The following is a 13,621-nucleotide window of genomic DNA, read 5'->3' on the forward strand; positions in this document are numbered from 1 at the left end:
ACGAATCCTACGGCGCAGTATCGACTCGCCACTGACGCGCCGAGCGCCATGCTGAACGGGTAACCTCGTAAACGATGCTTAGCGATGGCATAGAAGGCCTTGTGCTGCTTGTTCAATAAAGCTGAGGCTTGTGCCGGTGCCTCTTCAGAGACCAGACACATGCTTCACACTGAAGCCTCACGAAGATGGGTCAACTTCAGGACATTTCGACGGAAGCAGTCACAGCTACAAATGTCATCCAAACCAACGAAGAGCTGAAGGCGAAGCCGCATAAGTGGTACTACTACCTCTGGGATACCTTGGACAAGCCGAAAGAAGAGCGATGGTTCATGTTCAAGCTCGACGCCGCTCTACTCACCTTCGCGTCGTTGGGGTACTTCATCAAGTACCTTGATCAGATGAACATCAACAGCGCTTTTGTCTCTGGAATGTATGTATCCGACCTCCGTTAGCGATGCCTGGCTGACATCAGGGTAGGAAGGAAGATCTTGGGCTTTACGGCAACCAGCTCAACTATATGCAAACTTGTTGGACTGTGGGCTATGTCATCGGCGAGATACCCAGCAACATCATTTTGACTCGCATTCGACCGTCGATTTGGATACCCGCAATGGAGGTATGATTCTGCAACACCGTTCGGTTAGGAAGTGAGTACTGACACCGGTAGCTTACTTGGGCTGTCTTGACGTTCTGCCTTTGCCGTGCCAACAACGCCGAAACAATCTACGCTCTACGCTTCCTTATCGGCCTTGCCGAGAGCACTTTCTACCCAGGCATGCAATACATCATCGGATCGTGGTACCGGAAGGAAGAGCTCGCCAAGAGATCTTGTATCTTCCACACCAGCGGTGCCATCGCGACCATGTTCTCCGGTTACCTGATGGCCGGTGTGTACAAGCTCGACGGCAAAGGCGGTTTCAGGGGCTGGCAATGGCTCTTCATCGTGGATGGGATAATCTCTCTCCCTATCGCGGTCCTCGGCTTCTTCTGTCTGCCCGATTTACCAGAGATCTCGAAGCCCTTCTACCTGACCAAAGAGGAGGTTGCATTTGCGCAGGAGCGCATGCGACTCGAAGGCCGGCAGAAGCGGAAGCCATATACCCGAGCCAAGATACGGAAGATCTTTACTTCCTGGCACATCTGGGCTCTCGTCCCGCTTTATGTGTTCTTCAATAACGCTAGTATGGGATCGCAGCCGATCTTTCAGCAGTTCCTCAAGGCGAGTAAGGACCCGAAGTATACCGTCAGTGAGATCAATACCGTAAGTTCCACCATATCGTCGCAAGGAGGAGCAGTGCTGACGATATGGGCAGTACCCGACAACGACCAATGCCGTGCAAGTCGTCACAACACTACTATACGCCTGGACGAGCGACAGTATCCTCAAAGGCTCCAGATGGCAACCCATCGTCTTCGGCGGCTGCATGAACATCATCTGCTCCACCAGCCTCGCAATCTGGGATATCCCCATCAAGTGGAAGTGGGCTTGCTATATCCTCTCCGGTTTCGGTGGCGGTCTCTCTGGCTTGTGCTTTGCATGGGCACACGAGATATGCACACACGATAACGAAGAGAGAGCCATTGTTGTCGCGGCTATGAACGAGATGGCTTATGTGATACAGGCTTGGCTGCCGCTTCTTGTTTGGAGGCAGGTTGAGGCGCCGCAGTATCGGAAGGGATTTATTACGGTTGCGTTCTTGAGTGCGGCGCTGATTGCGACTGCGCTTACGATTCGACTGCTTTATGCGAGAGAGTTGGCTAAGAGACAGGGTGGTCGGGCATCTGAGCATGAAGAGCGGACGAGTTCTGATGAGGAAACGACGGGTCTGGGTAGCGACGGGGACGCTAGTCATATCAAAGCGCCTTGAGGGCTGCAATCGCTACCACTTGGAGATTGAGTACTTTACAGGAGCATTGCAGTTGAAGCTTTCCGCCTCCTTGATCATCGACTATAGCATTACCTAGATAAGACAAAATGTCTGCTCCTGCAGTGTATCTGATGCTGAACCTTGAAATACCTCTCCGTTCATGATTTCGTCGACGTAAGCCTGACCCATGAATACATACTCGCTTCCTCTCGGTCGCAGCACATAGGGTGTGTTACCACCGTACAACACTGCCACGATATCACCGGGCCACATACAATGTGGACCCAGGCCGTATGAGCCTCTCTCTGTCCAAAACAGGCATCGTTGTTCGCAGGCGGACAAAGTGTCTACCTGAAATTGAGATACGTCGGCGTCGCGTGTGTACCTAACTTCGTCTCCAAGCTCTAGCGATAGTGTCAATCTCAGCAAGAACTCCGAGCCAGCTCTATAAAACCTTGCTTGGTCCTTCCTGTCCAAACATTGAACATGTTCACTGGTCCTACCCCAGCACCCTGCTGTCAACGTTCTAATGAAACGTTCTGAGCCTGACTCTTTGCCTGTGTTTGCCACAGCTTGGATAATTGGATGTATCTTGATTTGGTTGTGGATGGAAGCTCTTGTATCCGGAGTATCTCCGCCGATAACTCCATCATCATCGGCATGCTTGGGATGATTGGCAAACTCAAGAAGCTTCCGATTGTGATAGTCCATCACGTCACCGCATTCAAGAACTTTTCCGTAGACTACGCCCTCAAGACAGAGATAGGTCGGTTGAGATGGATACGCAACGGTGCTAGCAGTTACATGTTGTCCACACGCGCTCCAAGGACAGTCATCTTCAGCTCCCAGCTTCTGCGCAACTGCAATGTCATCCCATCGCGGAGCCCATGATCTGTATTCGGAATATCCGGGGTATTCCTTGGGGTTCTCATAGTCATCAAGACCAGGCCCTTCATAGTCGACCGGATGTGTAATGTGGGCAAAGGCGGTCAATCGCGAGTATAGTCTGATAACAGCCAAGACTGTGTCGGCGTATACTTCACCAATACTTTTTGCGTAATCTACGCCTAAGGCATCGACTTCGCACCTTGGCGAGACAATGTTGAGAAGGCCATACACTTTGTCTCTGTTGTTAGAGGCTTCAAACATGCGGAAATGATCTAATGCATCGAGGAGGTGGTACATGCTCTTGTCACGCAACATATCCGCGCTTTGAGCTTCGATCTGATGCAGTACGGATACATCAGTGTCGCCGCCTTTCTCTTGCCCTGTTCTATTGCTCTTGTCAAAAAGGTATGAGGCACTCAGAGCTAGGTCCGACCAAGAGATTTCGTCACCTCCCCAGATGATCTGAGCATCTGTGGCTAAGCGAATCTCTTGAATACACCATATCCTGGAGAACCAGGGCCGATCGTACAGTTCCTTGAGACTGCTCAACACGAGTGGGCGGAGCAGCCCTTCTGGCAGCTCAGCATCTTCATGTTTCGCTGCATAATCCGTAGTTATGTTATGCCTTCGATCGTAATCATGGCAAGCGTCGGCGATCGTTTTACTGGTCTCGAACGAGAGTTGGGTCTGTTGCGCTTCTCCATGCCCTAACCAGACAACGACTCTTCTTGCCAAGGAGTAAATACTACCCATCATCGGCACTTGATGACTCTTCTCTGCGTCATCCGCCTGGTTGATACAGATTGCATCCGCCCAGATAATGCGCTCAGCTTCTCGATAACGTAACCTTCTCAAGGCCTGCGAAAGCGATGGTCCAACTTCGATATACTGACCATTACACCATACGTTGGCACGTGGTGTTGGTGCACCCCACACATAAGACAGCGCTTCATACTGAGGTGCCTGGTCAATATTGAAAGAGCGGCATTCGCATCGCAATGGCTCCTCTTCATCGAGCGCAGGAAATATTGTGAGAAGTCTGAACGTTCGCCCACCCAAAATCCTTTCCGCATAAGCAAAAGTGGCCGACATTTGGTATTTGGAAGAAGATCGAATGCGAAAGTGTGGTTACGAGCATGAACCCTGACGAACACTCTTAGAGCATTACGAAGCGTGCTACGCTCGCTCGCATATGCCCAATGCGTATCTATCGCAATTCGGTACGTGCGCTGCGTGTACCCAAATTACAATAAAGTGGCTGATAGACGCCGGTGATCGAGGACGGCAGACCAGCCGCGTCAGGCTGACAAGTCACCCGTCGCAGGAATGGGGGTTGTGTCGATACTCAGATACGTGAGAAAATCCGGACAGCGCCGATGACGTACACCGCGTTCGTGACGAGGTTTGCATGCGGTGTCCTGGGAGGGTAGGTGGGAAGCAGAGGTGCGTCTTGTAGGAGGTTGGGAAGTGGCACTACGATAAGACCTCGGCAATGTGCCGCAAATGGTACTGACATGTGGACACCGACGCTAACGTAGGAATTTCATTGTCGCGCTCGTGGGGAGCTGAGCGGTGCGCCAAGCAACGCCATCATCCGCAACTTCAACCGTAGCTCAATTATCTGCCGCTGTCACCTACCACTGCCATGACACAATTCGGTCAATTGCCGGACCATAACACTCCTTTCCACTTCAATCATCACAACTCTCGTCATTGCGATGCGCAGATTTGGTGTACGCGACGGATGTCACCTGGACATCTGGAAACCTTACTTAGCCTTCCTCCCCCAATGCCGGCCTCAGGCGATCCATGAGCCAAGTCCACGGTATGCTGACCCGCTTCCTTCATCCCATGTCGCACGTGCGTCGTTCAAACGCCGGTGCCTGGGTACGGGACACGCCCACATTCTATCATCCATGTCATTACGGGAGCTTGCTATAGGGCATTTTATACGAAGTTTCAGCAAATGTCCAGCCTTATCTATTGCGCCCCTGTGCTAGCTAATGCGGGCTGGTCAGACTAAGCGAAACCACCTGCCCTTTTGCGAACCCTCACCACCACGCTCAAGCACGTTGGGACTTCCCAGATTATTGTATTATTTTCATTGGTCGACAGGTAAAGAGGTGCTGGAGGAGTTCTCTCCTCGCCGACCTTCACCGTGCTGCAAAGGGTCACGATTGTCCTGCTGATACCGATGTTGATGCTCCTTCGGACGTCATGTGTGAATGTGGTAAGGGCGCTTTGGTCTGCCAACGGTTTTGCGGCCACGTGCGCTACCATGGGAACTATGGGAAGATCAGTACGATCACTGCGGCACGCTCCATGAGTGGAGTGTACTTCTACGGCTACTGACGATCGTGACAAAAAGCAATGCGATCATTATGTTCGGCTTCAGATATCACTGGGACTCGAGGCGCAATTGACTTTGCTTACCCCAAAGATGGACGTTTCCGTTAGAGGCTTCAACACAGGCCATCCCAAGCAACCGTTTGGCGGACTAACAAGTCGAAAGCCACATGGAAAACATGGAAGACCCGGCCTCGGGTGCCTTCAGCCGCACAAACATGAGCAAGTGTCTGGACCAGTCGCGACCCTCGGGCGATGGTGTCGTTTCAAGCAGGTGGCAGGCGCAGCGCCACTCACACTATGCGCGGGACGTGCGTAGCTCACTTCAAGTAAGTTTCAACTCCTGCTCCTACAGGTCGCGGGGTAGTTGGTGTGTATGCCGGCTCCTATTACGAGCATGCCGGTTATAATGGCCGCGGGCGCTCCCGAGTGATTCAGGAATGCTTTTCTGGTACCCGCGGAGGACTTATGTTGTTTTTGCGGCTGTCCTTGCTGGCGTTTACTCATCATGACTTCGAGATTTCCTACCGCGGAGGAGTTCGCATCGTTTCCGCCACCTAACTATGTCGACCCGGCCAACCACCTCACATTGGCATTGGCGATACTGGTTCCACTGACTGTCCTTGTCATTGGGTTCATATCATGTCGGTTCTACTGTCGGACAGTGCTCGTCAATACATTGGGATGGGACGACTGGACGATGTTGATGGCAGCTGTAAGTAATAGAAGAACACGTCTGTTGACCTGAGAATAGAGCACTGACCTGTATAGGTGATGTCTGTTGGAAGCAACGTTATGCTCATAATATCGATGCTGCCAGATTATCAAATGGGCTATCATTTATGTGAGTAGACCCTGACTTGGTTTACATACGTCGTAACTGATATCAAGTAGGGGACGTTCGACCTGAGCGACTTTTCGGGACGATGAAAGCTGCCCAAGTACGTTACGCGTCACGAGCTGCTGTTCTCATGCTCACAACAGTATAGATGGGCATGTCGACACAGTTGCTCTTCACTGCCATTATCACTTTCATGAAGGTCGCAATTCTTCTCACCTACATACGTAAGTGCGCAGCATATGCAAGGTTGTGGCAGCGCATTAACTTATAGCTTTCCAGGCATATTTCCGTCGAAGCTCGACAAGTGGTTCTGCCGCTTGATGATCTTCTACACGGTGACTCTGAATACGGCCTGCTTCTTCATCACGCTGTTCCAATGCTCGTAAGCAAACGCAATCATCTCAACTATTGCACATTATGCTAACAGCCACTGCAGACCCGCCAGCACGTACTGGGAGATCTTTAAGTACATCAACACAGCCAAGTGCCTCAACATCAAGGCGATCTACTACTTCCACTCGGCGCAAAACACATTCAGTGACTTCGTCATCTTCCTATGGCCCGCGAGAAACCTTTTGAACGTCCAAGTATCGCTTCGTCAGCGCGTAACTTTAACGAGCATGTTTTCGCTTGGGGTTATGTAAGTCCACATCTCGCGATCTACTTTGAATCAGGCTGACATGCGATTAGTGTATGCATCGCCGGCGTCGTGCGACTTTACTATACACACCTATACCTCGTCTCCTACGACGTCTTTTGTGGGTCACCGTCGAATCACAGCTGTGCGCAATCACCAACTAACAATATACAGGGTACGGAGCTACCACCTTCGTCATCATGTCGGTAGAGAGCGGTGTAGGTGTTATCTGCGGCTGCCTTCCAGGCTGCAAGCCTCTCATGAACAAACTGTTCCCACACGTCTTCGGCAACACGTCGCAAGCATCGTCCCGCCGCCGGCCATCAAACAACTTCCTCGGAGGCAAATTCGCACCAACGTCGTCTTCATCGGCAGGCAAATCCGAGCAGGGGTCATATCGCATGCAAGCTTTCCAGTCGCGTCCCGAATTACGGCGCGGTGCGACCGTGGAGAAGCGACCCCAGCCAGACGTTGAGAAACAGCTTCCTCCGCCCCCACAACCGTCACACCAAGGGCTGCGGCCACCCAGCCGAGCGGCTTTCACCGGAAGGAGACAAGGAGACGCGTACAGAGAGTTACAGGGCAATGGAAGCGACTCCAGCATAGAGATATTCCTTTTGCAGCGTAATTAAAACTTGTGCACCCTTCTTAGGGGACAGAAAGAATTGAGATAGACAAAAGAATGTTCGTGCTTTTCGTTGTCGCACCGCCGCAATGCCCCCAGAATTCGATCATGCCGCCAACATCATCGACTGCTCTTTTACAAGTATATCTTTGTACCACTGCGGACGCTAGAAGCCTGTTTGACCCCACCTCTGACGCCCCTGAGTGCACAAGTAACGTCGCATCGCGTGTCAAAAGTGTCGGCGGCGGATAGCTTGCAGCTTACCCCACTTCGCGTGTTTGCTGACGGTTCCTCGTCTCGCTATTTTCTCGCTCAGCCTGGCCGCATCTGCTTTCCGAACAACAAAGTGGGCATTACAGGCACAACACGGGATGTCTCTTGTTTCGATAGATCGGAAAGGGAACGAGACAATATTCATGGTAAAAAATTAACGGTGCTGTATTAAGCAATGGCGATATCTCTCTGCTCCCAGCGACGGTCGCCCTTTATGTATGCGTCCAACCGGAAAATACCAACGCGCGTGTACTTCTTGGTTTGCGGCTGCATTGCCAGAATGAGCCCCCGACCTATAGTGATGCGAGCTAGCAGCACAGTATGGCATCCCGCAGTGTGTTCATCGCACTGACCGGATATGTCGATCCAGGCTTTTCCAGACTTCGGATCAACAAAAGTCGGATGCCAAGACGACCAATCATCTTCTTGTGCACCGGTAGTCGCGTCCTCGTCGGTTCGATGACGTGTAGCTTTGCTACTGAACCCCCATGATTGAGCAGCTCTTTCGTGCCCCCATGATTGAGAAGCTCTTTCGTGTTTTCTCAGCTTAGCATGGAGGGTTAATGTTCGAAGTCTCATTTCAGCGTCGAGCACGTCGCTGAAGTCGTCTTTAGACGTGGCATTTTCGACGATGACGTTCAGTCGCTGACACATGATTGAATGGCTATCATACCATGAGTAGCTGATAGGCCCCTCTATCGATGCCCAAGACCATGATGGAGCCACCCATTTAGCGGCTCGGGTGGCTTTACGTGAGCTCCGATCGTCACGGTCCACTTCCCAGAGTAATTGGCTCGGCAGGTGTTCTGCCCAGAGCCCAGCGTAGTATCGCACAGGTGAGGACTGTCCAAACTTTCTGGCAACAGCCGAGATAGCGCGCAGCTTATCAGTGTTGTGGCTCAGACTTAGGTGACTGTAGTGCATGACGATGCGTCCCCAAAGATCCAAAAACTCGGTTCCTGTCGCCGGTAAAGTGTACCAGTGAGCTGGTAAGTCAAGCGAATGATCAGTTCCATATGCCCCGAACGTTTCAGAATTCGTAATCCACCCATCTGTCTCCGGGACGACTTCATCAGTGCGATTGGCGGTGCATAGATACCGTAGCTGATGGGTACCGAACTCTAGGATGCGGGGAGAAAGGATTTGCTCTTGGAAACACCATCCACGTTGGTGGATTGGCTCAGCATTTCCCATGTCCCTGCCTGTCCAGAGAATTACGGAACCTATCTTGCCGTTTTTGCAAAGATAAGGTAACCGAAAACCTCTTTCCCGGGGGATATATCTGGATTGTAGAAACCCATCCTGCACTCTGGGACTTCGTGAAGCTAGCAGGGTAACATGCGCATGGGAGTATATGTCGCCCATCCGGGCGAGCTCCACAATCTTGTCGCCATCGTCGTCCTGGACTATGCAAAGAGCGTCTATCCAGATGTACTCAAGCCCTAGTTCAGCCGTCACTAGTATAGCATCTTTCAACGTACGTGGAAGATCGCTGAACGAGATCTTGGACCGCCATGAGATTATGTTGCCTCTTTTCAGTTTCACTGGCTGATCTCCTCCCCAACAGTAACTCAAGGTAGCATACTTTGGCCGTTCAATGTGTGTTGTTTCCACCAAGCATAGCTCTGGATCCGTGGTTGAGCCCTTAGACCTTTTGAAGATCTTGATGAGATGGCGAGGTTTCAAGATACCAGAGCCTGTGGTTGTGCGCCGGGATTTGTTGCCGCAGGCGTGATGCGTGGTGGTGCACGTCTGTAGCCACGTGCGAGCCGTCGACATGGTTTCAGCGGATGCGGGATTTAGATTTGGCAGCCTGTGTTTGATGTCTGTAGCGGCTACGTTACTGAGCCACATTCATCATTAGTGCACTAAACTAGCAAAGAAGCCTTGTTCCACGAAGGACGTACTCAGCCTCCACGCACAGCACTAGCTTGCGAGCAAAGTCTTTACCGTCCGTATATTGATTGATGTCATTGGCCCAGTCTAGCACGAGCTGTTCCTCGGAGTTATGCGTGAAGTATGCGCGCAATCGACTGTTTACTGTGGTATCCCGCCGGCGGAGGGTAACAAGCCACATCATCCATTCGCAGCCACCCTTTGCTAATGCGACGGCTTCACCATAATAAAGATTAAACCAGTATCCATACTCGTTGCCGGTCGAGGATTCGTGTTCGGTAATGAGCTCCCATGAGCCCTTTTCTGGGCAGCGGTTGTAGCCGTGGAGGTAGAGGAGCAGCTTGGATTGGCACACCTTGCAGGCGTGGGGAAGAACAGGCACCAGCATACTTGATAGGCATGTGCAAGGCTTATACAGCGTAACAAAGCGGTCAGTATGCAGTCAGGCAGCTGGCGAAGTGAAAGGAATGAAAGTCGGGCGCTGGCGTTCGATGTGGAATGAGACGACGCGGGGCGGGGTGTGGGTCGGCGCGTAGCTTGCCCCACTTAGCGTGTTTGCTTCCATTGCCTCGCCCTCATCGCTTTCTCGTCATTTCTCAGCCTTTAGGGTCTTGCGAGCATTCCCATCGGAATAGTGTTGCTGTCCCATACATAGATTGCTCTACAGAACCTTATCCGAAAGCACCTAGTCCACAAGGGCGGCGTGTCAGACAGATCACTGAGCTCGTCGTACGTCGCGCCAATTCTTCAGTCCGTAGGCCTCACTCAGCCATTCAACTATGTCAAACGCACCTCGAGGCGGTGACAGAGGAAGAGGAGGATTTCGTGGAGACCGCGGAAGAGGACGTGGAGGAGGAGGGCGAGGCGACTATGGAGGTGGCGGCTTCCGAGGGGATCGAGGCGGTGGGTTTCGGGGTGATAGAGGCGGAAGCCGTGGTGGCGGCAGAGGAGGGTATGGTGGACCGCCCCGCGGTGGCCAGCAAGGCATCCAGATCTTCCCGTAAGATGTTGACCAACATTTGGTTCGTTCAGAATTAATATCCGTTTAGCAACTCTCATCCGCAAGACCCGAAGGTCGCAAAAGTTGAAGATACTTTGCATCCAGTCGGAAAGAAAGGCCTCGATCTCAGCACCCTGACGCTATCTGAAGGAAATCCAACGAGACCCGGATATGGCACGAAAGGTGTCAAAGTAGAGCTCACGGCGAACTATGTTGAGCTGCTGCCACCTTCCAATATGGTGTTGTATCGCTACGATGTTGACGTCCAACCAGAAGCCGCTGGAAGGAAACGTCACCGGGTAATGGAGCTCTTGCTTCAGTCATCGGAGATGGCTCCTCTCAAAGGCGACGTCGCGACTGATTTCCGTCAAACTCTTGTCTCCAAGACGAAGTTCAAGCATGACGAAGACATTATTGAGATTCAGTACCGCAGCGAAGGTGAAGACGAACCAGCAGCCAACGGCACGGTATACAAGATCAAAGTCAAGTATATCCGAACGTACAGCATCGGTGAGCTGGTCGACTGGATGAGTTCTACCAACCTCAGCCAGTCCTTGGGCGACAAGCAAGAATTGACGCAGGCGCTCAACATCTTCCTGAACCACTACGTCAAGTCCGCCAATAACCTCGCCACGATAGGCTCATCGAAGAGCTTCTCCCTGAATCAGAATGCGACAAGGGGTGATCTTGGCTCAGGTCTCGAAGTCATCCGCGGCTTCTTCTCCAGCGTGCGCATTGCAACTTGCCGCATCTTGGTCAATATCAACGTCAGTCATGGAGCCTTTTACCACTCTGGTCCTCTCCCGGGCCTCATGCACAGCTACGGTACACGGAACACCATTGCCTTGGAAAAGTTTCTCAAGCTGGTCCGCGTCCAAACCACGCATCTGGCTGAGAAGCGGAACAAAGCCAAGCAGGTCATTCCTCGCATCAAGACGATCTTTGGACTTGCCAGGAAGGACGACGGGCATAAGCTGACGAACAGGCCACGCATCAAGGGCCACGGTGCAGGCGCTAAGGATGTCGAGTTCTGGCTCGATGCTGACGCAGGCTCCTCCGGCGCACCCAAGGCGGAGGCGGGTGCTGTAAAGGGCAAGGGCAAAGGAAAGCCCCAGCACAAGGGTCTAGCGCCTGCTGGATCGGGAAAATACATCACTGTGTTCGATTTCTTTAAGACGAGTATGTCACCCTCTCCCTCCATAGTATCCCGGTACTAACGACATGTAGCATACAATCGTGTCCTCCAGCACCCCGAGCTCCCCGTCGTCAACTGCGGTAACCGAGAAAACCCCATGTACCTCCCTGCAGAGGTCTGCGTCGTCGTCCCGGGCCAGCCATCCAAAGCTAAGCTTGATGGTGGCCAAACACAGACTATGATTCAGTACGCTGTACGTAAGCCGTGGGAGAACGCAAAATCCATCCTCAACGAGGGTGTATCGACCGTCGGTCTGGACGAGGACACCAATGTTTTGCTGGTAAGTTTCCATTCGCGCTGTGACATCTCTTCGCTGACAATTCCAAGCGTTCTTTTGGTCTTACCATCGCACAGGGTCTGATTAAAGTACCTGGTCGAGTTCTCACCTGTCCAAGAGTCATCTACAAAGGTGACAAGACTGCTCCTGTCGACCAGAAGTTTGGGCGTTGGAATATGATGAACATCAAGTTCAATACTGGCGCATCCCTACCGAAATGGTCCACAGTCATGATATCTCTTCCAGGTAAACGCGACTCTTTCGATGGCCAAGCTCTCGGTGCTGTAATGCAGGAGTTCTACCAAGGCTTGCTCAAGATTGGTGTCAACGCCCAGCCGCCCCTTCCCCCACAACGTCTTCAACTACAGCATCCAGACGATCCATCCCTCGGCCCATATCTACAGAGAGCCGCTGGTGCTTTGAACCTTCTATTCATTGTGCTACCAGAGGCAAACATCCCCTTGTACAAGCGCATCAAGACACTCGCCGACAGAGACTATGGCCTTCACACGATCTGTTCTGTTGGCTCCAAGCTCTGGAAGGAGCGTGGTCGCGATCAGTATATTGCGAACATTGCACTGAAGTTCAATTTGAAACTCGGTGGCATCAATCAGATCGTCGAAAACAAGAGCCTTGGCATCATCGATCAAAACAAGACGATGGTGGTCGGCATCGATGTGACCCACCCTTCTCCAGGCTCGGCTGCCAACGCCCCTTCTGTATCTGCGATGGTTGCTTCTGTCGACAAATTTCTTGGACAGTGGCCTGCGACGCTGCGCATCCAGCGCGGAAGGCAGGAAAACGTCGATGATCTCTCCGAAATGTTGAAGTCGCGTCTCAACCTCTGGAAGACCAGGGGCAAGCACCCCGCATTCCCCGAGAACATTCTCATCTACCGCGACGGAGTATCAGAAGGACAATACGACATGGTGCTGTCACAGGAGCTTCCCCAGCTGCGAAAGGCATGCGAGGCACTGTACCCCGCGACTGATACCAAGAAGGGTCTTCCACGCTTCACGGTTGTCATCTGTGGTAAGCGACACAAGACACGCTTCTATCCAACAGCGGAGAAAGACTGCGATGGTGTTGGGGAAAAGAGCTCTGGCAACACGAAGCCTGGTACCGTCGTCGATCGGGGCGTGACAGAGGCTCGCAACTGGGACTTCTTCCTTCAAGCACACGCCGCACTTCAAGGAACAGCGCGTCCTTGCCATTACTATATCGTTCACGACGAGATCTTCCGCCAGATCTACGCGAAACAGGTCCCGCCACAGTTTGGTAACATTGCTGACATCGTGGAAGACCTCACCCACAACATGTGTTATCTGTTCGGTCGTGCAACCAAGGCTGTCAGTCTGTGCCCGCCAGCATACTACGCCGATCTGGCCTGTGAGCGGGCTCGTTGCTATTTGGCGAACCTATTCGACACGCCGACGCCAAGTGCCAACCCTTCCGTCGCTGGGACTTCGGCAGCTGGGGGTGCGTCGCTGGACCCGAGCGAGTCTGATGTACAGATCCATCCCAGGCTCAAGGACACTATGTTCTACATCTAGGCAATGGCGTCATGGCTAGTCACTGAAAGAGGATATATAGGTGAGGAACACACCCAGCGTTGAATGGCAATTCATCGCTACAATCTCCATCGATACGGTAACATATCGATGATCCAAGATCATACTGTTCATTATTGCTATATACAAAGCTGCATAACAGCCAAATACACTCATTTATCAGCCCCAACCCCCATCTTTTCGCAAGCACTATACCTCTCCCAC

The 13,621-nt window shown here is 52.2% G+C and overlaps 3 protein-coding genes across 3 annotated transcripts; all 3 read left to right on the plus strand.

The window, feature by feature from the left end:
• Nucleotides 1-185: 185 nt before the first annotated feature.
• J4E86_002953 (uncharacterized protein) lies at nt 186-1,868 on the plus strand (the record flags this gene model as incomplete). Its single annotated transcript, XM_051443509.1, has 4 exons — nt 186-430; nt 478-616; nt 668-1,261; nt 1,314-1,868. 4 exons carry the CDS (start codon nt 186-188, stop codon nt 1,866-1,868), a joined length of 1,533 nt encoding a protein of 510 aa, XP_051305004.1.
• A 4,229-nt stretch (nt 1,869-6,097) lies between these two features.
• Nucleotides 6,098-7,212, plus strand: J4E86_002954 (uncharacterized protein; the record flags this gene model as incomplete). Its single annotated transcript, XM_051443510.1, has 5 exons — nt 6,098-6,167; nt 6,223-6,325; nt 6,380-6,583; nt 6,634-6,701; nt 6,755-7,212. The coding sequence occupies 5 exons, from the start codon at nt 6,098-6,100 to the stop codon at nt 7,210-7,212; spliced, it is 903 nt and encodes a 300-aa protein (XP_051305005.1).
• A 3,464-nt stretch (nt 7,213-10,676) lies between these two features.
• J4E86_002955 (uncharacterized protein) lies at nt 10,677-13,399 on the plus strand (the record flags this gene model as incomplete). The annotated part of the gene is made up of 3 exons (XM_051443511.1): nt 10,677-11,553; nt 11,602-11,849; nt 11,897-13,399. 3 exons carry the CDS (start codon nt 10,677-10,679, stop codon nt 13,397-13,399), a joined length of 2,628 nt encoding a protein of 875 aa, XP_051305006.1.
• Nucleotides 13,400-13,621: the final 222 nt, after the last annotated feature.

Source organism: Alternaria arbusti, assembly GCF_024043155.1.
Source record: "Alternaria arbusti strain BMP 1465 chromosome Unknown scaffold_3, whole genome shotgun sequence".
Taxonomy (NCBI): Eukaryota; Fungi; Ascomycota; class Dothideomycetes; order Pleosporales; family Pleosporaceae; genus Alternaria; species Alternaria arbusti.